The sequence below is a fragment of the Drosophila melanogaster genome, chromosome 2L, assembly GCF_000001215.4.
Source record: "Drosophila melanogaster chromosome 2L".
NCBI classification, from domain to species: domain Eukaryota; kingdom Metazoa; phylum Arthropoda; class Insecta; order Diptera; family Drosophilidae; genus Drosophila; species Drosophila melanogaster.
This window is the reverse complement of record NT_033779.5, coordinates 12,113,420-12,136,584: the sequence shown is the minus strand read 5'-3', so window position 1 is coordinate 12,136,584 and position 23,165 is coordinate 12,113,420. Positions and strand designations below refer to the sequence as shown.

Genomic DNA, 23,165 nt, shown 5'->3' with positions numbered 1-23,165 from the left:
AAAAAACTACGGTATACTTACTATCAAATTATTTTAAAGAACTGTTTATATCTATTTATTCATTTATTATAAATGTTTTATATTTTATAAGTTTATGTATTTAACAAAAATTTGGTTTTTAAAAAAATTACTCATTCGACTCGATGTCCATAAAAGATATGCATGTAGTATATTACAGACAAAAGATGAAACCGTATTGTTTGTTGTTAGTTATTAAACAAATGATATATATTTAAGAAATACATTTTCAGACTTACAAATGTATATATATTATATTATAATTCTTTATGAACCCATCTCTATCTTGTACACACATGCTAAGCCAATGAAGTGAAGCTGGTTAATATTTGCCTATGGAGCATGTTCTTCCCGAATGTCGTTATTCGCTCCATGTCGTGGTGCGAGGCTTTTCCGGGAAAGTCTTTTAAAACGCCGCCGAGTTGAAGCATGCAAATTTGATGCGCACATTAGATTAGTTTATTGTAGTGCTCGGTAGTGATTGTTATTGCCTTTGGTGTCCTTAATAAAAACCGCCCAGCATTCCAGGCAAAATCTCTCTCTCGACAAGTTGTTCCCACTGCGCTTTATAGCCGGCAATCCATTGGGATTCCTTGGGGCTTCTCCGATTTAACCGATTTGGGTTGCTTTATTTTATTTTGTACTCGCTCCCCTTGGCGGTATCAATAAAATTGCGGTCATAAACTGCGACCGTAATGGTCTTCAAAGTCTGCCACGCCCCCTTTGCACCCAGCCCCTTTTGGGTCTGGAATGCCTGCCAGCAAGTCACTCAATCATGTGGCACACTTAGTTGCCTCGCTCACAATTTTCCCCCCGACTTATTTTGGCTTTCAGCTTATTTTTGTATTTTGCCGCTCTGTAATGAGCTTGTTTGCCCAAGATTTTGGTCGAAAGATTTGCCTAAACGTTTTCTGCTTCCGTAAGTTAGCTGTTAGGATTCTTGGCATTTGGGATTTGGGTGCTGCTAAAGTGGAACATCTTGGTCCTGTTCGAGGCGAAACGGGCCAAGTGGGCTGGCCTCGAAATTATGTCCTTGGGGAAATGCTGGCCTGCTAAAGTGTTTCGCTTACTTGCAACATAAGAGTTTCATCATTTGATAAGTCCTAAGTGCTGATTAAAATACAAGTAATCAAAATATTGTTTCTCCATCATATTAATCTTGAGATGAGGCTGGCTTTAAACTTCGAAACCCAATATTTTCTTTAAATGATTGTCTAGCCACGTGATCCGCACAAATAAAGCAGCACAGACATATCAGACACATCAGCCGGGATATGTGCCTGGGGTCTGGCTTAGTAGCCAACTTTCTTGCTTTCCTTCGGCCTTGCCGCATTTGTCAGTTTGCCGTTTATAGGGTGTATCTCCCACTTTTGTGGCACGTAGCCGTTGACTGTTAATGACTTCTGGCAACACAACCAGCAAAGGAAGTTTACGACAAGCACTGAGAAAAATGCGTGCAAGTTCAGTTGCTGTTTAAGTCAGAGAATTAAGAATTAAGATGGTGTAAGGCGAGAAAATGATAAAATATTTATATTGTTTATACACAACGTAGTAAAATGAAAATTGACATCATGTAATTAAGTTACATTTCACTAGCAAAATTTAACAAACCACTGCTATTTGTGTGTCCACGGTTGTGTGTTGTGCCAAGTGTGTGTTTCCTCGTTTATGTGTTTGCTTTATCTTAGTTCAACGTAGCGTCAAACTTAACTAGCCAAACAATTATTTCCAACGCTCTTGTGCATCCCCCCCTCTCTTTCGACATTTCTATTTCGCAATGCTGCCATCTCTTTCGCATCCGCCGAGAAGCCAAAAGTGCTCTTTATTGCTTGTTACATAAATATTTCATTAAAAGCCATTCATAACCAAGCATTCGGTGTTGACAGTCGCCTCCCACCATCAACGCCCACGCCCACGCCCACCACGTGTCCAACGTAGAAAGAGACGCCTGCTGCCAAACGAAAGAGAGAGAGAAATTTTCCTCTTGCACTTTCACTTGCAGTTGAATTTGCGAACGGTTTGGTAAAGAGGATTGAAAAACAAGATTTGTGGATTTTGTTTTTATACTAGGTAAAATTCAAAACACAATAACAATTACAATTACAACACACCCATTTCGTAGGTTTAATTTTTTCTTATTTTTTAAAACATTTCGGAACTATTAAATTTGTGTTTCAATTATAATATAGTCTTGTAATTGGAATCATGGCTTATTGTACATGCTTATGTATGCGATCGCAATATTTTCATTCTGATAATGTAAAACAGCTGTTGAAATCATCAAGATAAATCTTTAGGAGAAGAAAAACCGAAAAAAAACCGAGAATGAGAAGACTGCTACAAATTGTCTCTTTTTTGTTAAAGCATAAACTTTGAAATGAGTAAAAAAAAGCTCTCTCTGAAAGCTTAATCGCTACTGCCAAGAGAGCGAGTGCTTCTCACCACATTTCTGTGTTTGTGTTTGCTCCTCGGAATTGTTGCTGCAACCTGCGTGCAACATCGCCCGCACCAAAATGTCAAATGCCAAGGAAATGTTTTTAAAATAAGAGAAAATTCTATGTAGGAAATGGTGGTATTTAAATTATATTTCAGTTGTAATTGTTATTGTAAGTGTAAAATGTAAGAAATTAACATCACAATGACACAATGACTAATAATGTACAATAATTATTTATAATATTATCCTAAATGTAACAAAATGTAATCAATGAGATTACGCGCCAACAACACTAACTACCTACCTACCCTACCAACATGTGGTCGCTAAATGAAGCTCCACTGTCACTGCCGTATCCTGGTCCTGAACCTCGTCCTGCTGCACTGGTGACGTCCAATATTTTGTAGCGCCTCGCGGCACCAGCTATCTGTCATACAATTTATTCAAACTTATTCCCTGTAAATCGTTCTATAAAAAAGTTTCAAAACATATTATACATAATAACTACCAATTTCGTAATAAAGAAAATAATATCTTGAAGTGATCTCAAGATTTTTCTTAAAATAAGATGCAGTCGAGACAAAAACCGTAGGCCGCCTAAAAGCATGCTTCTGAAAGTCCCAAAATCACTGTATTAGCACAATGCTCGCAATGATGTTGTAGGCAACCGGCGTGATTCGATCGGATCGGAATGGATCGTGGGGCATTTGAAAGAACAATCACCCACTCGGCCTAGTCGCGCGTTCAACGTTCCGTGCATCGGTTGTCGCCGCCGACTTCGAATCGCATTATGTCTGCCCAAGTGGAGAGCAATGGTGCCAGTGAAAGTAATAACAATTGCGTCAAGGATGTCAGGCTCCTGCTGCTGCCGGAGAATTCCACGGATTCGGATGGCAATCCGGCGAGTGTCGCATTCAGTGCGGAATCGCACAAGAAATTCATTGATGACCTGACACGAACCATTGACGTGGGCCATGTGAGGAGGAAGCGATTGTGGCGGGTGCCCTGGTTTATTTTGCTGATGAGTTTTGTGCAGGTTCGATTTTATGCAGTTGCTCCACTTGTTCGATTCTCTATTATTTTGTGTTTTCCTTTTTTGTCTGCCCGTCAACGTGGCGTATGAGTGATTTTGTGATGCGTGTGTTCAATTCAGAAAATCATCTATATACGATGTGTATAGATGAAAAGCCCTCCGTCAGATAAGAAATTACGTAGGCTAATAAATTACCTGTGAATGTGTCAAAGGTGAAACTATATGTGATGACTACGGCGGTGCTTATCAATGTTAAATTAATTGAGTTATGAATTCCTTAATGTGAAACGAATTTTAAAATATTAATCACAAATATAAAAACAGAGTTTAAAGAATTTTATATTCAACAAAATATTATGAACTTTGAACTGATAAGCTCTTAATTTCTTACTCATGTTTAGCTAAAAAAAAAGCTAACATAAGTGATCTACAATGTGTTTGTTTATACTCCCGCATCTTAATAAGAATCTTTTTACTTGATTTGTTTTAAACAAAACATTTCGTTTGCTTTTGTTTTGTTTATCCGTGTATGGTGCCATTGTGTGAGTGCTTCGTAAATAATTGCTTTTCAATTCATATGAATTTTCATTCACTGGAAAATTTTTTCAATAGTTTACGTATGCGGATTTATTGCGGTTTTAACTAAGCGGAAAATAAGTGATATATTACACCAATCCATTCAATCAAAATGCACAACAAACAGACAAAATGAATGTGTTTTAAGAGGTTTTATTTAGACATCACTGATAAATTTGTCCTTTGATACAATTACTTTTCGATTTTTAGTTATTTAACGTGAATAAAAGTTGTGTTTGGGCAACATATTATAAGACAAATTAGCCATTTTAAGTTGGTCATTTGTTTTTTCTTCTATCAAGTGCTCAACCGCTTAATTGCCAATTGGCCCCTGGGAAATTGTCTTCGAAACAAAGTCCCACAAGTGTGGCCTATTTAATTTGAAACTCATTAATTAATACCTGACTGCATACCTTCATTACACACTCTGCACACTTAGTAATGCAGATCGGTGATTTGAAAGGTTTTATTGTTTGGCCCAACCCAGAAATCGATAATGATTACACAATCGAACGCGTCGCTTAGTCGTCCGATTTAGCAATATTGCCATTTTAGTCATCGGATTGATCGAGTGCTGCAACTTGGAGCTCTGGCATTTGTCATATTTGGTGGGATCGGGATGCATGTTGCACCGATTTGGTGTCACCGCCGTGTTTCTGCGGCTGCTGTCAACTCATGCGGCGCGCATTGTGCGGCATCTCAACTCAACACTCGCACTTTGCAGTTGGCCAAGTGTCGATCGATTGAGCGAAAGTGACAGCCAGTTACCATGACACTGTTCAGCAAAGTTGGGATTGCTTCGTTATGGCGAAGACAACTTACTTCTCACGATTTCAATCGAAAACTGCCACTTGCCTGAGTTTAATTCTTAACAAGAAGAAGTTATCATGAATTGCATTACTTTACTACACTTGTACATAAAATTCTAATTTTGCTTGTGAATAAGCTATATTCAAATTCCAAATATTCTACCAAAGTATGTTATTACATAAAGTGTCAGATAACTACCCTAAATATATGTTGCTCTAAATTTTTTCAAGTTCCATGCAGTATGGTGCAATGTAATCTTCTTTGCTCATTACCAGATATCTTTGCACTGGATAGCTAGTGAGTGTATGCAAAAAGTACTGATCTTCAAACCGGAATGGAACGTCGAGTACTGGCGCCTACTGACCTATATGCTGCTCCATTCCGATTACTGGCATCTGTCTCTCAACATTTGCTTTCAGGTGAGTACCCAACTTTGACCTAATGAACTCTAAACAATAGTTCGAATCAACAAAGTTAAAGTAGCTATAGAGATTCACTTTGTGAAGCAACGACTTTAATATTTCCTAAACTGCTCGTTTAAATGCCATAAAGCACTTAGTAGTTGGCAGTAATTCGATAGTCACATCCTGTCGCTAGCCACCTGTTGTTGCATTGTGTTACTAAGAAGGTTAATGTCTCTGCCAGTGCTTTATAGGTATCTGCCTGGAAGTGGAGCAGGGTCACTGGCGTCTGGCCGTGGTCTATATGGTGGGTGGCGTCGCTGGTTCGCTGGCCAATGCCTGGCTGCAGCCCCATCTCCATCTGATGGGTGCCTCCGCTGGGGTCTACGCCATGCTGGGAAGTCATGTGCCGCACCTGGTTCTGGTCAGTCAGCTGGAAACCGCAATTTAATTTTGATTTAATGTTTACACGATCCCTACTTTGTCGAACAGAACTTTTCGCAATTGTCGCACCGCTTTGCCCGCATCGCCTCCCTGCTGATATTGTTACTCAGCGATGTGGGCTTTACAACTTACCACTTTTGCCACAATCACAATCGCAATCCGCGCACCAGTCTGGAGGCGCATATTGGAGGGGGCGTGGCCGGAATTCTGTGCGGTTTCATCGTCTATCGACGCCTGCAGCCAGCCAATCAAAAGGCCATTTACTTTTAGTCTCAAATAAGATAGTTCCATTCAAATATATATTATATTTATATCATAGTGAAAAATACGTTTTAAAACAAATTGAAGGCAGTCATGAAAGACTTTTATCTTATAGCCGATAAAGATCAATCATTAAACGCAATTAATGTCTGATTATTAAACCTGCAAAAAGTTCAACAACTTCTTAGACTATTTAATATTCTGACAATCCAACAGTCCCTAAATAAATATTTCCTGTGTGGACTGTCTTTTATTTGGTCGCAAAATCCATTGAAAATTATTATTCTATCGTCGTGGTTAATGTTTAATTTCGGTGTTATGAATAAACATTAAATTTACACCTCATAAAGAAAGGGTGGGCCATGTTTTATGGCTTGTTTTTTGTGCTCTTCACTCGCCACACATTTAATTGGCCTATACTTGCTAACTGAATAAGTCTGTATAGAATTTATTAATTACTCATCGATTGGCTTTGGCCAATTAATGCTGACGCAGACAGGAATGTTTAATTTAAACTCATGGATTCCATAATGATCTTGATGTGCAATTAAATTCAACACAATTCGTAGAAACATTTCCCCAAACTAGCAATTTGTTATTTGTCACAAGGTTGAAATGCGATCAATATTTATAAACCAATTTGTTGGTTGTTGTTTGACTTTTCATCAAAATAAATAATAAAGTGTAATAATTCAAAACAAAGACTTTAGATTTTGATAATTTATTTGTTAGTTTTATTAAATATATTTCGTGTACTTCTTATTTAATTATAGCCTTAATTATTGTATGTTATAAATGCCATGCTAAGTTTTAAATATATTAATCATTTTTTTCTATAATACAACTTAGGGTCTTGAGAAGGCCTAAACTACCCTGTAGTACAATACGAACTAAAAGCTACTGCTACAAACTGAAACTTAACCGCTACAGACTTCCTGGGGGGATTACAATCGTAGGGGGGGGGGGATATCTAAATTAACAGTCTAATGGGCCGCACTTGACGCCCACCTCGGTGCATTTGCATTCCAGGCACTGGCTGGATAGCTCCACAATAATCCGACCCACCCGATACATGCGTCCGTATATGTTGCAGCCAGCCAATTTCAACTGACCAAGCGGATCATCGCCACCCGGAAGTCCACCCACCAGTCCGCCTCCACCAGTCCGCTCAACCGAACCAGAACCTGAATCCTGGTGCACATCCTCCGGGGATGATGACGCTGCTGATGGGGCTGCTGTCGGCGGTCGCGTTGCATGCTGGTAATGGTGGAATTGCTGCTGCGGTGGCTGCTCATGTTGCTGCGGTGCTTGCTGCTGCTGCTGTTGCTGCGGTTGCAATCTGTGCGGTCTTACCTCATAGCTGGTATCCATGAAGGGTAATTTGTCGAACGGTGAGTTTAAAAATGGATGCAGAGTGCTCCCCGTTGTTGTGGCAAGCCCCGCGGTTGTTGACGCAGTTGATGCCGTTGATGTCGCTGCTGGCGGGGATCGAGTGGTTGCCGGTGTACTCTGGCGTCGCGTGCCACTCTGGACTTTGCGTCTATTGCCGCTGGTCTGTTTGTTTTTCGTTTTGCCGTTTCCCTTTTTGGCCGGAGCACGTGTCGTCACTGTTGGCCGACCAGAGGTCGATGTTGCAGCCGTGCTTGATGCAATTGCTGCAGTTGCTGTTGCTGCTGTTGCACTCGCATCTGCTGCAGTTGCTGTTGCTGCTGTTGTTGATTTTGCTATCGTTGGCGTTGCCGTAGGCAGTTGCTTAAATGCAGGCACTGTCCTGCTTGCTGCATCCTCTTCGGACAACTCCATACCGAGCAGCTCATCCAAGAGCTTATCCAATTTATTGATTTCATATTTATCTATCAAGGGGGCTTCCTTTTCCGTTGTCGTCGACGTGGATGTGCTGGTTGTGCTGGTTGTGCCGCTTGTGGATGACGATATGGAGGAGGCTGTTGAGTTGCTAACACTGTAAGTGACGGTCTCGATATGCTCTTCAATCGGCTTTTTGTTCGCCTTGTCAACGATTAGTTCATCGAGATTGGGCGACGGTTCTGTGTGTATGACATCTTTGAAGGGGTCGGGTGTAGTGATTTCTGTAAAAGGGCAAAACCAAGTGGACATTTTTAGATAAATCTCTCAAATTCAGTGCGGTGCAAGAATATACAAGCTTGTTAAAGTTCTAAAAACTTCAACTCACCTATTGAAGCAGTATCATTTTCCTGTGCGCCCGAGGTTGTGATGTCGATAATGTGCTGTGTCACATGGAAGTTATCAACTGGGCCGCCGATGCCACTCGAGGTGACGTGCTCCTGAAGGATTTCACCATCGATAACCAGCGGTTCCTTGGGCATAAATCCGCCCTCCGTTTCGGTGGGTGGTGAGAATCCATTGTGCGGAGGTGGCACCACAGGACTTTCGAAGTCAAAGTTGACGTAGGCCGCACTTCCTTCGTATTTCCCACCCACATGGACCACTGGTTCTGGAGCAGATTCCACCGCTGGCACTTCCACGTTGAACTTGTACTTGTAGGCAGCCTGATCCGGCTGGGATTGTGAGTATAGAGCCACCGTGTCATCCATGGTATCATAGCCAACCACATCCATCTTATCGGAAGCCACTTTCTGCTGATAGAAGTTGGTGGGATACTGCTCCTTGGGAACCGTATCCACAGCATCGGTTGGAAGGAATGGTATAATCTTTAGGTTGGGAAGACTGGGAGGCAGTGTGGGTTCACCATTGATGTCCAGTGGCTCAGCCTCCAAGATACTCGGATTTGTTTCGATCACCAACGGTTTTGGAGTACTAGTAACATAGGGTTTGGGTTTTGGCTTAAATTTTGACTTGCTGGTGGTGCGTAATGTGGGTTTTGTTGTGGTGCTGGTGGTGCTGGTTGTTGTAGTTGTGGGTGCCGGAGTGGAAGGTATCGGAGTTGTGGGTCTTTGAGTTGTGGATTTCGGTGGGAGTGCGGGTTTTGCAGAAGATGACTTTGGAGTTGTGGTCTTTGTTGTTGAAGGTTTTGGCGTTGTAGGTTTTGGAGTTGTAATTTTTGGAGTTGTAGGTTTCGAAGTTGTAGTTTTCGGAGTTGTAGGTTTTGGAGTAGTTGGTTTTGAAGTAGTAATAGTTTTTCTAGTGGTCCTCGGCTTGGGTTTCACCGTCGTACTAGGCGTTGCTGTGGTTTTAATCGTGCTATCTACTTTGGTTTGCTGGGTGGTGCTCGTACTTGGTTTATCGGTGCTTTTGGCTATTGTAGAACTAGTGGTTGCATTGACCCTCTTATTTGCCGTCCGATGGGTCACCGGTTGACCATATTTGCTAGTCACCACCAACATGGGCGGCGTCACTGTGAGATTCGCCAGCTTGGAATTGATTCGCGTGTGAACGGGCTTGCCACTTGGCAGTGGTCGAAACATGGGTGGTGCAGGCAGATTAGTGGGTTTCTCAGTGGTAGTTGTGGTACTTGTGGAGCTTGCTGTTTGATTGAGTGGTTCTTCGAGTATGCCAGACAAGCCATCTATCAGGACATTGAATAGACTTGGTTCCTCTTTCGGAGGAGGCATTACTTCTGTGGCTGGTGTTGGCCAAATTCCAGCATTTGCGATACCAATTTGTTGGGCCTCCGCCGGCAGTTCACCCACAGCCATTTCGCCATTGTCCAATTGCTCATCAAAGTCCTCGGCAATGCGTTTAATGCTGTTAGTTGAAGGATTGAACTCATCCGGTTGATTCAGAGTAGTACTAGTCTCCAAATAGGCTTCTGTTTTGGGGCCCAGTTCCTCTTCATCCGGACCCAAGAGTATATCCATCCAGGAGAGTGTGTTTTTGGCCGTCGTCGATTCCGGTTGTCTTATTTCTTCGTGACTCGTTGTTTCCGTATTGGGACCCAGTAACAAATCCAGAAAACTTAGTGCCGTTGTACTGCTCACCTCCTCACTGGATTCAGTTCTCATCAAAGGCGGTGCCTGGGTGGTTCTTATGCCCACAAGATCCAAATTATTGGCCAACATTTTGTTGTTATTACCATCTATGAACTCAAGGCCTTCGCGAAGTGTGTCCATAATGCTCTTTTCACTACTGACCTCCAGGGGATTGCCCAGAGTAGCTCTCGTCGGATGACGATCGTGTGGATACCTCTCGGCCATGGAATTCTGCGGAATTAAAGCTGTCCCCTGTTGCTCCGGTTCCTCCTTGCCAAACAGCATATTATACAGATTGAACTGTCTGGAGTTGTGGGATCTACGATAATCCCGCTGACTGCCACAGTCGTAACTCGATGGACAGCACTGACCCTTCGGCACCACTGGAATGCAGTTCTTCAGTGCCGGCGAGCACTTCTTGGGTGCACAACGCCTGGTTCCCCGGATACAGAAGCATATGTCGCATGGCTTGTCCGCATCCGATCGCATCTTCTGACCCTCTGCGTAGAACTGGGCACCTACAGTGCAGCCTCGATTGCGCTGCAGGCGCTGTGACATGCGCAGGAAGTGCTTGTTCGAGGTCTTCCTGTAGCGCACCTCCTGAGAGGATTTTCCCGACGTTTTGCTACTGCAATCGTATCTTACGGGACAACAGGTGGAGTCCACAAAGATGGGCTTACAGCCCTCAACGGGCAGCATGCATTTTGGCTTCACACACTTCTCGGTGCCACCTATTGGGTAAAAAAGGAAATTATTTATATAAAAAATATATTATTTAATTTTTAATCATACCTATGCAATAGCAGTAGCTGCACAAATTTGAAGATGACATGGCAGATCCCGACTTGTAGACAGTTCCATTTTTCACACAAACTGTATACAAAATACAAAATGAACTTTAGAATCTTTATTTTTATCAATTGTCAATTGTGTTGTATACCAAACAAATCCGTATCGGAATCATCTGAACGCCTCTGCAGCATATTATCGTTGACCACCCGATCGATGGACTCCCTTTCGTAGTGATCCAGATACGCGATGATGCGACGCTTGGTGGGTATCTTGTAGAATGCATCCAATCTTGCGCAGGAAAGATACGGACAGCAGGAGCTCTTCTTTTGGACGACCACACAGCCTCGGGGCGGTGGCATTGGCATTTCGGGACACACTTTCAGGCGACACACTAGTGTCTTTCGGTTACACTGGCAATTCAGACACTTCTCCATGCTGGGCACCACCGATTTGTCCGCAAACCAAGTGCCATTGTGATGGCAGCCTAATGATTTATTGCAACAAATATGAAATAAGTATAAATAGTAAATTAATAGCTGTAAGTCGCTAAACTTCTTTTTGAAATAGTTTGATTTTGGGCTTTGCACTAAGCTTTCTATAGCACGACTAATGGATTCATACCATTTTCCACTATATTAACTCTTTTCCGCTGCAGAGATGCAACCATCTCACCCAATGCCACACATTTCACAGACATTATCCGCTGGCCCCGAACTCACCTGTGTTCGGTGTGATAAATGCATCCAGCTGTGCGGGCCATAGGAGTAGTAATGCCGCCGATAATATGCTGACTAAGCGCAGCGTCATCTTCGTTCGTGAATTTTGTTCCCGTTCCCGGTTCCGTTGCGTAGAAGTGGACGTAGATGCCGCCGAAGAGCATGAATAATGCAACAGAGGCGACTTTGGACTTGGGCCAGGTCCGAGCAGAGTTTGGTACCCCCTGGTTGTTGTGTTACCTCTTGGGTATACCCACGTATATATATAAATATATAGGTGTGTATATTAGTATCCCAGCTGATGCGGCAGGGCAGAGCTCCAACGTGTCTGCCAGATGTGGAGTCGAATGCTTCTAATGCTCCGCAAATGTGTGTCACGCAGCGGCAACTTTCGAATGACAGCGACGGCCAACGGTGCGCATGACCATTTGGCTGCGACTTGGAGCAAATTAAAACGAGCTGGAAATTACCCGCACAATTTGCTGGAGCATTGCCACAGGTCGTCGTCGCTCGTTACTTGTCGCCAGTGCCAAAGTTCTGCCACACTTTTAATGAACCATATATATGTGTATATATATATAAATCCACAGACGGGCGGCAAAAAAGGAAAATTTGTTCGCCTCACAGCTGCAAAGATATGGAGAAAGACGGAGATGTGGGTAAGTGCTGGTCATTAGTGAGTGGTGCTACGTTGTTGAATAATGTTAGCGAAACTATGCAACAGGTTGCCGGTTCAAACAACTTCATTTGAATAAGCTTTTCCACCGAGCCAAATCGACATGCGTACTACACGATGTGCGCGGCATTGTGAAGATTGAGATTAAGTAAGAAGGCACGCGGGTAGTAACTTGAGTTATTACAGTCTAATTTATATTTGTATGAAAGACAAATTCAAAGGGTATTATCTGGTATCAAACATAGGCAGAAATGAAATAATCATCCTAAACAACTAAGCCTCTTTACGATGATTAATAGAACTGCTTTACCTTAACAGTATTAAAACAACAAATGAATTTCCCTCTATGTTAAGCCCTTGCTTAGTTCAATCTTTCGCCTCAATGCCATAAACTTTCAGCGAAAAGCAGCTGAACACGAAACAGAACTTTCAGAGTTTCCAACTTAATTCCCCAATAATTTCACACAACTTTATCGCTTTGTTTATCTGCACTGCACTTCGAGAGTTTGGCATAAATTGGCGCACGGAAATGGGCCAAACGCAAATGCTGCCAAAATCCATCAATAAATACACAGAAATACACAGGGGATGGGGCTGGGGGCAGCGATACTAAGTCGCAGTCATAAATAATAATACTCAAAGCAAGAACTGGTCTGAAGAAGCGTCCACTTCACACTCCTCGGAGTCCGGAAAGCCAGAAAGCCAGACGCGAGTTGCATGCAAACGCAGCAACTGGAAAACAGCCAAACAAACATGAAAATCAAATAAAGCCCGGCGAATGGCGGTCATTGCCAGGGAAAGATCCACCGACTGACTGGCCAGACTGCTGGCCACCGAGTTCTCCAAGAACCATCGACCCCCACTCCAATGGCCAACAGGCCAGAGCCAAAAGCCAACTAACAACACACAACACACAACTTACAACTAACAACAAACCACAACGACATTGTCGCTGTTGGACGGAGCACTCCGAACTGGCCACTGCAGCCACTTTCATTAAGAACGTGATTAGCAGCGAAAACTCACTGGCATGCAAATGGAAACGAAAAGTCTGGAAAGAACCGGGCAGATTTTTTGGCTCCATGATAGAGAAGGATTTGATACCCTCACTAAATGTGTAACTAACTAACTACAAGTAATTAAAAACATCTTGTTCATGGTTAAGAACTTCAATGTAATTTATATGTATTTAAGTTTAAGAAACGATGCTAGACTTCTATTAATATCTATATATCTAACATATCTAATATAGATACATCTACTTGTTTCCATGTTAGCTTTCAAGCCAAAAGATTCATTTGAAATATTTACTAGAGTCAGGAGAACCCATCCAGGGGCCATACCCCCAGTGATCTCTGCAGGAACCAAATCTCCAATGGGGAGAGCTTCTTCGCTTAATTGGAGCTCCGTTTGCATACCGGACTGGTGGGTCTGCTTCTTGGCCTTGCACAATTTAGTTGGCAGTTGGTTCTCATGACAACTTTTAATCAAGTCATTATATCTGACTGGCGCTCCTCGGGAGATCTATGCTAGAGAAACTTTCACGAGCCACGAAAACGAGCAGAAGTCACCCCGAATACGACGAGGCAGTTGAATTTCAGTTTCACACAATAAATCAGCTGCAGTTGACTTTTATTTTGTTGCGGTTGACTCTGCTTTTAATTGAGTGCCACTTGTGGCCTGTGCCTCATTTGCATGCCAGTCTCCGTGTACTTGGCCATGAAAATGGAGGCTTAGAACACTGAAATTACTGGCGGCAACCTGAGTGATGGTGGGGGGGGGGGAGTGGATCATGAAGAAATCTCTCTATCGCAGAGTTTGCCCTAGGACCTACAAATTTCAGTTGGTGAAAATCACCAGCTTAATTACACATTTTCCGTAAGCAATTTGCCAATGGGGGCCAAACATAATTCCATACTTTTCCACGCACTCGCAGATAATATCAAGCAATTCTATGGTGATTCTGCCATATTCAGAACGTGTGTAAGCCCAGTCGCCTCATAAATAAATTACTGTAATTACATGGCCAAAGACAAAACCAGACCAAGCCAAAGCGAACCAAAGCGAAAGAAAGCGAGGCTGTGGGAGCAAATGCCACTCAGGTGTCCAGCACAAGAACCTCTATAATGGGGCCAAGCAATTACGCCCAGACACAGCTTTATTTATTTATTTACCCCTTTTTATTTTGTATTTCGCACCGAGCAGCATACACTGCGCCAAATTAATCAAGTCATTTATTAGACTGCCACCGGGCTTTTTGAGCGAAAGTGTTGAGATTAAAAGACCCTGATTGCTCGATTAGTTAATCACAATGAAGTCGTTCGCGCGGTTTCATCAACCCAGTTAATTCGGTTTTCGAAGAAATTAAAAGTTTTTAGAGTTTCGGTTTCACTAACCCAGTTGGTTGAGTTTGTAAAGAATTACAATGGTTTTGAAAGCTGAATCTAGCCAAGAACTGTAAATGATAAAAATACCAGAGTGATCAATGAAAATCAGGCATTCATTACAGTTCTAAAAATTTCCCCTTCAAAAGTTCAAAAGTTATAAAATGGATTTTAAAAGTTGATCCGGTATGCTATGTCTTCTATGTATAAAGTTACTGTTAACAATGCTATTCAAAATACGATTGAAATTTCATGGTATGGCACATGCAATGCAAAAATCAGCTCATTGGAAGCTCTAAAATATATTCCACTTCAAACTGAAAATTAAATGAAGTGTATAACAGCTTCTCAGCCGAGTGTAACATGAGTATTTAGCAAAACTGAAGACACACACACACATGATGGTGTTTAGCCAAAGAAATCAACCCAATTGACTAGTTCGACTGTTCCGAATCGAATCGCCCCAAAAACCACTTGGCCGACAATAAATTCTCGATTTGAGCCAGAAAAGAGCGCCAAGTCGAACTGTAGCCGTGACATCGATTCGGCAACAATAAAATTGGGTATTGAGCATTCGCATCTGATAGATACTTTGTTGGCCACTCCGACCATTTGACACAGTAGCAACGCCCCACTGACAGATTTATTTATCCGCATCTGACTTTTCGGGAAGGCGATGGAGAGCACTCCCTCCATATTTGGACGTTGATTTGTGAAAGGCGAAAAGCCAAACGCCAAAGTCTTGAGTTGTTTTCCACTCGAGATCCCAGATCTATGGATCTGGCCTTTGTTTTTTTGTTTGACTACTACTGGGCATATTTTTGGGCGCATTCTAAACTTATAATTTGTAACAACTTTCACCGATCGAGCGATCGTGGCTAGCACAACTAGCACTTAGGATTATGTAAATCTCGGCCAGGCAAAATATCTAATAACAATGGGTAGCTACGGAAAGTGGGCATTGGATTGAATGGAAAGCGAAATAACGCGCCCGCGATTCAGATTCAGATCTGGGCCTATTTTCACTTTTGCAAATTGTCTTAGAACACGGAACGCGAATAGAAATCGAAGTCAGTGCGAGTCAATAAGCGATCATTGAGAATTGAAACGTGAGCATGACTACACTAGTCAGCAAAAGTGGGATCGCTGATCGTGTTACTCAAACCGTCAAACTAAAACTTCACGTTTTATACATTCTTTGTAGTCTGAATGCACGACAAAACGAACTTTAAAGATGACAAGGGATCTTATGATTTCATTGTTGGGTATTCAATAAAATCATTTTCAAACAAAAGAGCAGTCAACCAGTCAAGATATTTTCCATCGCAAATAGATATAATTTCTTGAATTGAAGTGTTATTCTCCTTTCTTTCTCAGCAATTTGTAATGCTTTTAATAAGCATAGGCACATTTGCATATATGAGCTCGTCTGTGCGGCTTCATCATAGAGTGAAATTCGTGTCATCATAATGGCAAGAAATGCCAACACGCTCAGCTTCACAGCTAGAAAAAAAAATTTGGCAATACTCGAGCCATTGAAATGATTCCAGCATAAACTATTCAGCCTTAAAAAGCTGAACAAAAAATACGAAAAAAAAAAAGGAACGAACAACATGTGTGGCTCATTAAATATGCTGCGAACACACAGCAAGTACATGAAAAGCAGTCGAGAACCAAGGAGTTTGAACAATTTTCCTGTCCAACTCTATTGATGCGACTACTTCGATATCGGCGGTGCACACGAAAAAAAAAATTGGCTTGTAAACTGTTTAATTGGCCTTTCGGATATTCAGCCATTATCATCCAGTAATAAACTTAATAGCTTCGGTTAAGTAGAAGCCACTTAATCAATTGGTACATACGAGGAGTAATTTAAGCAATCGTTTCCTTAAATTAAAAATAAGTATGGTGCGCTTTTTTAAGATTTAATGTGTGCATTAAATAGGTATGCATAAGATATATTTCATATATTTCATAAGTCAAGTTTTAATAGGTACCATAAAACCGCTGTTCTAGAATTTGCCATGTTTGAAACTCTAAATTGAAAAAAAGGAATACATAGCATATGGATTCTTAGGTAAAGATTTTCTGTATCTTTTTCGCTCGGTGTACGTATCCAAAGTTCCCCTCGGCTGCAGACAAATACCTGTCATTTAGCGGACGTCAAACATGTTCGACCTAGCCCCTTGAGCACCTGTGGCCCAGCTCCACCTCGCTTATTTTTTTCCAGCCCGCGATCGTCGATCTGCAGTCGGAGACTCCCCAACCCGATCCCCATCCAAAGTTATTAGAGCCGCGAGGGCTCAATAAATGGGCGTCGTTTATGCACCTCATCATCAGCGATTGCACAGATCGCAGCTCTGTGTTCTTGCCTCTTTTTTTTTTTATTTTATTCGCTGTTTGGCCAAGCGGAAGTTGTTAAATGAAAAGGCAGAAACGAGCATAAAAGGGGTAGAGGTGTCGCAGCGGAACGAAGAGCAAATGCTCTTGGAGGAAGGTCCTTCGGATGGTCATGTCCTCAGCGGAGATGTCATGTTAATTTCAGATTCCTGGAAGCCGCGATTTCGCATGTTGGTGTTAAAGCCACGACGGTATGTGAGTTTTCTGAATAACTAAAGAGGTTTTTGAGGGACAACGAAAATATATATTGTATATATACCCTATCTTTCTAGCACCCCAATGGGTTAACCCATTCACTAACTTCCCTCGTGCCATTAGTCATAAACTTTAATTGAATCTCTTTCGGGCAGTTGAATGAAGTAATAGCTAACTTGTTAATTAGGAATGTCCAAAATCGGGCAGTTACATGGATTGGCCAAACCCTCAGCCCGCAAGATAGATAACTAAACGTGGATCGGGTGAAAGTCAAGTGAAGTGGAGTCGGACTAGCTAGCTTCTCCTTCACTGTAATGAAACTAGAACAAACTGCACGATTGTGGCAAATGGATAAGAGCGGAAAACCTGCAGAACTGGGAAAGGTTTTTTTGTGTCGTCCAGCTATGGCACCTTTCACAAAAGCCAAAACCATCAGCGAATCCACAAACGAAACTGCGCCAAGCAATCAACCGAAAGTTCTTAATACCCCCAAGTACCTATTGGCAAATTGATGTCGCCCTGCTTTGGTTCTTTACTATACTAGTTTTTTAGGTACAAAAGGTTCCATTCGAGGTTAAATAATCGGATTCGTGATGCGGCCAGAACGGCGTAATAAAATTGTCAACATGACAGGCCGCGATTAATATAGAGTTCATATTTTTGTAATGCATAAATCATGCAGCAGATGGAACGTGCTCCATTGCCTTGCATTACTTTTCCCACAATTTAAAGATGCGACTCCTTGGGCGAATTCTAAATTCAATTGCTAGAGATGGCACTTATTTGCGGAGTTATAAGTGGTTTCATATCTTTGAAATATATATACCAATTAGTAAAATCGAAATTTGAAAGAAATACCAAGCTTCGTGCTTTAAATTCGTATAGACCACATCTTTAAGATGTGTCCCAGTTTTTGAAGTCATGGCAAGTGCATATATTGTGTGGTTTAGAAAACTCCATAAGTGCCGCGAAACATGATCATAATTCCATCACACGCGCATCTCTGTGGGCCAAAGCCAACGACCGGCCAGAGTTTGTGGCAAACTTGTTCTGACTTTTGTTACAATTGGCGATTCCTTTCTTTTTTTTTTATTCAGCTTTCTAGCGCTGCAAGACAATGCACCATAAAACTGCAATGGAGTTGTGATCGCTGTTGTTTTTTTTTCTTTTTCCTGGCTGCTTCTCACTCCACCCATTTCCATTTCAGTTGCCATGCAAATTTCTGACTCGTGTTGTTTTTCCGTCTCGAATGTTTTCCTCTTTCCGGGCACATTTGTCAAGGTGTCTTGTAAACAAGGAAACCGGGCAGCCCAAGAAAATCCAGAGACTCCAAAAGAATCCAAAAGAACCCCAAAAGAACCCAGAGCCAAGCACCGTTAGATCAGATGCAGACATAGTGCTTATATAACGCATTGCGCCAGCCAATTGTGTTTTTTTTTTTTATTGGTTAACTCTTTAGGCCATAAATGGTAGTGACAAAAGTCGGAATTTATGGCCCGCTGACAGCTCTGATAAATAACCCAAGGCCCGACTTTGGCTTAGAGTGGCCCAGGGTTTGGTTTTTGTATTTTGTACTTCAACTGGCGTTGGAATGGGGCGTGCTGCAGGTGGGGAAAGCACCTAAGAGAGCCATAAAATGTTTTATCTTCGACTCTGTTCTTGCAGCACGTCGCCGTGAGGAGTCCGAAGTTAATTAGCAGGGAATAGATGGCTTTTAAAATTCCTCCTCCTGTGGCAATTAATCTGACAATGCGTTACAAAAAATGTGCCGACAGAAGTCAAGGAAGCACATGGGTTTACGTTTTATTGAAGCATAGAACAAAGGTCATAAAAAGGAAATTTATATCTCCCCATTAAATTGTATTAATATCTATGGGAAAAATGACACCTAAGTGTCCAAATAAAATACATTTATATATAAGCTAGGTACTAAAATGTTTGGTTACATAAACAACAATCTAATAGATTAATTACGAAGCCCATATTTTGCATAATATAAACCTCATATATGGACCAGCAACACCCTTTTATAGGGGTAGGTATATCTAATTTCCATAAGTCTGCTTATTTTCCGTGTATTTCGCTGATGTTATTCGGATAGTGGCGACACAAAAGAAAGAGATTCTCCTCATATGGCCAGGCTAAGTTTGGTTTGGTTTTTGCTTTTTCGCTGCCTTCTTTATACGTGCACTCTTTTTCAGCTGCTTGCCTCACCGTTGCAATATCAGATTACGTGCGGGCCAGCTTTTGTTGTTCTTGGCCGGGTAATGGGGCCTCTCCTTAAGTGCCCAGTGCTATTCGGCATATCAGATGTTGCTAATGTGGCCGCGCTAACTGTGGGCTGGACTACAGCGCTCCACTTGAAAGGAGAGTTTAGATACCAGATACCAGATACAAGATACTTTTTTTTTCGACCTTGAGATGGCGGTCGAAGCTCAGCTCCCGGCCCTGATAATCGAATTTGTGGCACACCACACTTTGGTCAGATTATCGAGATGACCAAAGGGCAGTCAGGAAGTTCTTTTGATACCTTAAAGATATCAAGTGGCTTTGTAAGCTCATTAACTCGACTAGGCTCTACAAATTTCTGGTAAGATTATTATTTTTTACAACTAATTGCGTAAGTGAATAAAATGAATTTATTATTCTACGATTTTTGACAAACATTTTTAAAATTTTCTTCAGTTTCTCAAAGTTGAGACTTACATAGAATATAGGTCATTTATGCACCATATAATTGTCGTGTATTTCGACTTCCAGTTAAAGACATTATTATATAGCCTAATGAAGCTTTCTTCCCGTCTTCGTACCCAAGCTCGTAGATTTCCTTTAGCTCCCTGAGTTCTTTCACTAACATTTTCAATTGCAGGCAATTAGCAAATTCTCTTTTGGCTCGCCTTAATGGCCGTCTAACGTAAAATGTCGTCTTACACACGAGTTTTATAGCTTCCGCTTTGCATTATCAAATATTATTGGTGTTGTTCTACCGCTTCTTATAGCTTCTTCTTTCTACCTTCTTTGCGATTGCATGTCGTCACGTCAAGCTCCAAGAAGTGGCAAGAAGAAGCAGTAGAATCGGCGCAGCAGCTGGATGGAAGAGAAAAAAACCCTTGGCTATCTAATGATGATCATTAGGAGCGGTACTGTAATCACACAGAAGCCAAACACAAACTCAAACTCCCAGCTCAACCTTAAGCCAGTTCTCCTTCTTCTAGCGCAGCTGCTTCTTCTTGCTTCTTTTTGTCAACATAAAACGGTAATTTCTTAAACAAAAAAGTAAGAACAACATCACAGTCAGTATCTGAGTAGCAAAAGATTACTCTGAACATTTATACACAGGAAACAAAGACGAGTATATAATAATGACAAGGTAGATCTTAGAAATCCACATTTTTTCTTACGTAATGTATTTTGAAAGATTTATTTGTATTAAGCCGAAAGATAGATTTATTTTACTAAGTATTACATTTAATAAATAATAATAATATCTTATTTTATATTCCCATTTTAGGATGGACAAACTTTGCCCAAAACTTGTACGACGGTGATTTTTTTCTAAGTTATATTTATCTTTTATTTGTTGACCCTCCTTTTTTGTGCAGTGTAATTAAAGCCAGTGCAACCTACATTCTCTCCCTTGATCTCCACACTCTCGGTCTTCTCCCTTCTGGTTTCCCCGGTTTTCCAATTCCGAGTGCGTTTTTTGCGGCTGTGCGACCATTGTAACGGCTTTGATTTGTCTTAGGAAGTCGCCTAAGTTTTTTTTTTGTCGGCGTTACCTTGGGTTCGTCTTGCCCCAATTGAACCTCCCCGCTTTTCTCACAGTGTGCCCCAGTGATGCGACTTTTTATGTTTGCCTGCCGCTGCTGGCATCTTAACAGTTAAATGCTTAGTTTACATCATTAGCATGCCGTTTCCAGATATTTTCTTTTCTTTTGGCTAATAAATAAGCAATTTGGTGGCTGCTTCTTTTACTGTCATCGACTATTTCTTTAATTGGTCTGCGCAAGCTGGTAAGCATTATTTAATTAGCATAGATTTGCTGGGAATCGGAATAACTTGATTAACATTATACAGTTGGGAATTTCATTTCTAATTCAATTAAATAAATACACCATTTACTTTTTATTACCAGAAAGTTCGTTGCCTCAGTCTTTCGTTTGTATTGAATAAAATATGAATTTTCATGTTCTCTTTACGCTTTGATAAATACGCAAAGAAGTGCAGAAATCTTTGATAATATTATTAGAGTCTTCCAAGAAACGAATTAAAATGTATATGTTGTTTTACCGCACTCATTACACCTAGATCAACACACAGGAATCGTTGCCTGTGGAGTCAGTTCGTTGCCTGAGTCTTTCGATTGTGTGTGATTTTGCTTTTGTCTCTGCGGCCGCAAGAACGAGTGCACTGAAGCATGGTCTTTTGGCTCCGGCTGTAGGTTTTTGTGTGTGTCTACTAGTATTTATTTATCTGGCCACCAAGTCGGTGGGTTCTATTAACCATGTAAACAATACCGTTAACACGACACGACGCGGAAAATGCTTTTGGCAGCGGGAGCGAAACAGATAAATGAAATGTGCCGCAAGAATTTGCCAAGTTGGTGGCGGCAAAGAGGGACGTGCCAACTGCATATACCACACCCCCCCCCCCTACGGTAATGCATCACAGAATTGAACAACAAGAACAGCTACGTAGAAAAAAAAAGCGTGAAAAAGAGGCGACAGGAAAAACGGTTTGAGGAAAACACTTATTAAATTTTAGCATGCCCAAAGTGTGGAAAGAGCTGGCGGCGAGGCCACAAAGAACCGCAACAACGACCCCAAGAACGAACCAAGAATTCCCAATGATGCATTCCTGGAGTTTTCCGCAAGTTCACATACCTGTCCAGTCTGAGGTTTTCCTATATCCACTCTAACTGTGGGGCACAAAAACAAAAAAGCATTGAATATAACTCCACAGCTTAGTTTATTATTGATTTGTTTGTTTGCTTATGCTTGCACTTCACCACTGCCACTCAAGGGTTCGATCATCGTTGACCACAAGAAGTGTCTTCTAGTCTTTGAGTCTTCGAAGAAGAGTCATTTATTGTGTTTTTTTTTTATTATTATTTTTATATCCACCTTGCGCGTATGGTTTTCTCGTTCTGAACGCGTCGCGTGCTGTTTTCAAACTGAGGCTCAGCAACAAGTTCGAGTTGCTTTTAAGAAAAGCATTCGGAAGAAAGTTGTCTGCATACTGAATTCTTTTTCTGTTCGAGCGCGCCAAAGATTCTCGTTCGAAAGCTGCAGCGAAAGAGATATATTCTCTCGAGAGAAAGAGAGCATCTGCTAAGAGAGTCTTCTCCATTCCACCGAAGGGAGATTAATTGCTGGTTGTACTGCCGATAAGCATGAAATGTCGCTTGTCCGCAGTTTGTTGGCCAATTAAAAATTAGATTTCGCTTTAGATTTTGTCCATAAGATTGGCCAAAGTTCGCGGAACGATTGCAAAGATAAAAGTTCGGACGGGCTATTTTTTTGAAAAATAAAAACCTTCAATAGTTTATTTAAAGAGTTGAATGAACTAGAAAGTGACAAGCTGCCTTCATTGACACCACACATAATTGTCCGTGACATGTGATTAAAATAATGGTGTAACTTTTGCGGGGCTTTACTTTCAACTTCATGTACACAAAATTATACCTAGCATAATGCAAATATGAATATTATTTGTTAAGACAAGAATTTATTTGTTCACACATATTTTGTATATTTTACACTATTTACTATTTTTTCAAACACATTAGTCACTTTATTTGAATCAACAATGCAATCTATACCTCTTATTTATGGCCCAATCATATCTAACTCATTTCAATAATCCGTTCTTCCCTTTACCAATTATAAAACCATTCGCAGTCTTTCCGACCGCAGAATCCCGACATGAAAAAATATAATAATATATACTTGCGTGTGTATATACACAAAAGACCATAAAGCACAGACATTCATTCCGATGCCAAATGCCGACGCCAATAAAGCCCCCAAGTAAATAATTCCAGGCATTACTCCATTACTCATAATGGCGCAGCCAAATGTCGCGGTCGCATCCTCATCCTCATCCTCGTCGGCG

At 41.4% G+C, this 23,165-nt stretch overlaps 2 protein-coding genes across 3 annotated transcripts; one reads left to right on the top strand and one right to left on the bottom strand.

Moving 5' to 3' along the window:
- The first annotated feature begins 3,173 nt into the window (after positions 1 to 3,173).
- Positions 3,174 to 6,069, top strand: rho-6 (rhomboid-6). 2 transcript variants are annotated; one of them, NM_001298943.1, is made up of 4 exons: positions 3,174 to 3,491; positions 5,150 to 5,293; positions 5,530 to 5,699; positions 5,768 to 6,069. In NM_001298943.1, the coding sequence occupies exons 1-3, from the start codon at positions 3,246 to 3,248 to the stop codon at positions 5,638 to 5,640; spliced, it is 501 nt and encodes a 166-aa protein (NP_001285872.1). In that variant the 5' UTR covers positions 3,174 to 3,245; the 3' UTR covers positions 5,641 to 5,699; positions 5,768 to 6,069. The 2 variants fall into 2 exon arrangements, with proteins under 2 accessions (NP_001285872.1, NP_788038.1); NM_176024.3 differs by having other exon boundaries at positions 5,520 to 5,699.
- A 619-nt stretch (positions 6,070 to 6,688) lies between these two features.
- Positions 6,689 to 22,225, bottom strand: CG17211 (uncharacterized protein). Its single transcript, NM_135708.2, has 6 exons — positions 21,935 to 22,225; positions 11,400 to 12,023; positions 10,829 to 11,164; positions 10,681 to 10,761; positions 8,172 to 10,619; positions 6,689 to 8,067 (listed from the first exon to the last, which is right to left on the bottom strand). The coding sequence occupies exons 2-6, from the start codon at positions 11,485 to 11,487 to the stop codon at positions 6,956 to 6,958; spliced, it is 4,065 nt and encodes a 1,354-aa protein (NP_609552.1). The 5' UTR covers positions 11,488 to 12,023; positions 21,935 to 22,225; the 3' UTR covers positions 6,689 to 6,955.
- Positions 22,226 to 23,165: the final 940 nt, after the last annotated feature.

Excerpts from the sequence above, each read along its gene's own strand:
- rho-6 (NM_176024.3), top strand. The coding sequence starts at position 3,246 with ATGTCTGCCCAAGTGGAGAGCAATGGTGCCAGTGAAAGTAATAACAAT. Across the intron at positions 3,492-5,149 it reads TGCTGATGAGTTTTGTGCAG|ATATCTTTGCACTGGATAGC; the intron begins GTTCGATTTTAT and ends GCTCATTACCAG. Across the intron at positions 5,700-5,767 it reads ATGTGCCGCACCTGGTTCTG|AACTTTTCGCAATTGTCGCA; the intron begins GTCAGTCAGCTG and ends TTTGTCGAACAG.
- CG17211 (NM_135708.2), bottom strand. The coding sequence starts at position 11,487 with ATGACGCTGCGCTTAGTCAGCATATTATCGGCGGCATTACTACTCCTA. Across the intron at positions 10,762-10,828 it reads TTCCGATACGGATTTGTTTG|TTTGTGTGAAAAATGGAACT; the intron begins GTATACAACACA and ends TTTTGTATACAG. Across the intron at positions 8,068-8,171 it reads AAATGATACTGCTTCAATAG|AAATCACTACACCCGACCCC; the intron begins GTGAGTTGAAGT and ends GCCCTTTTACAG.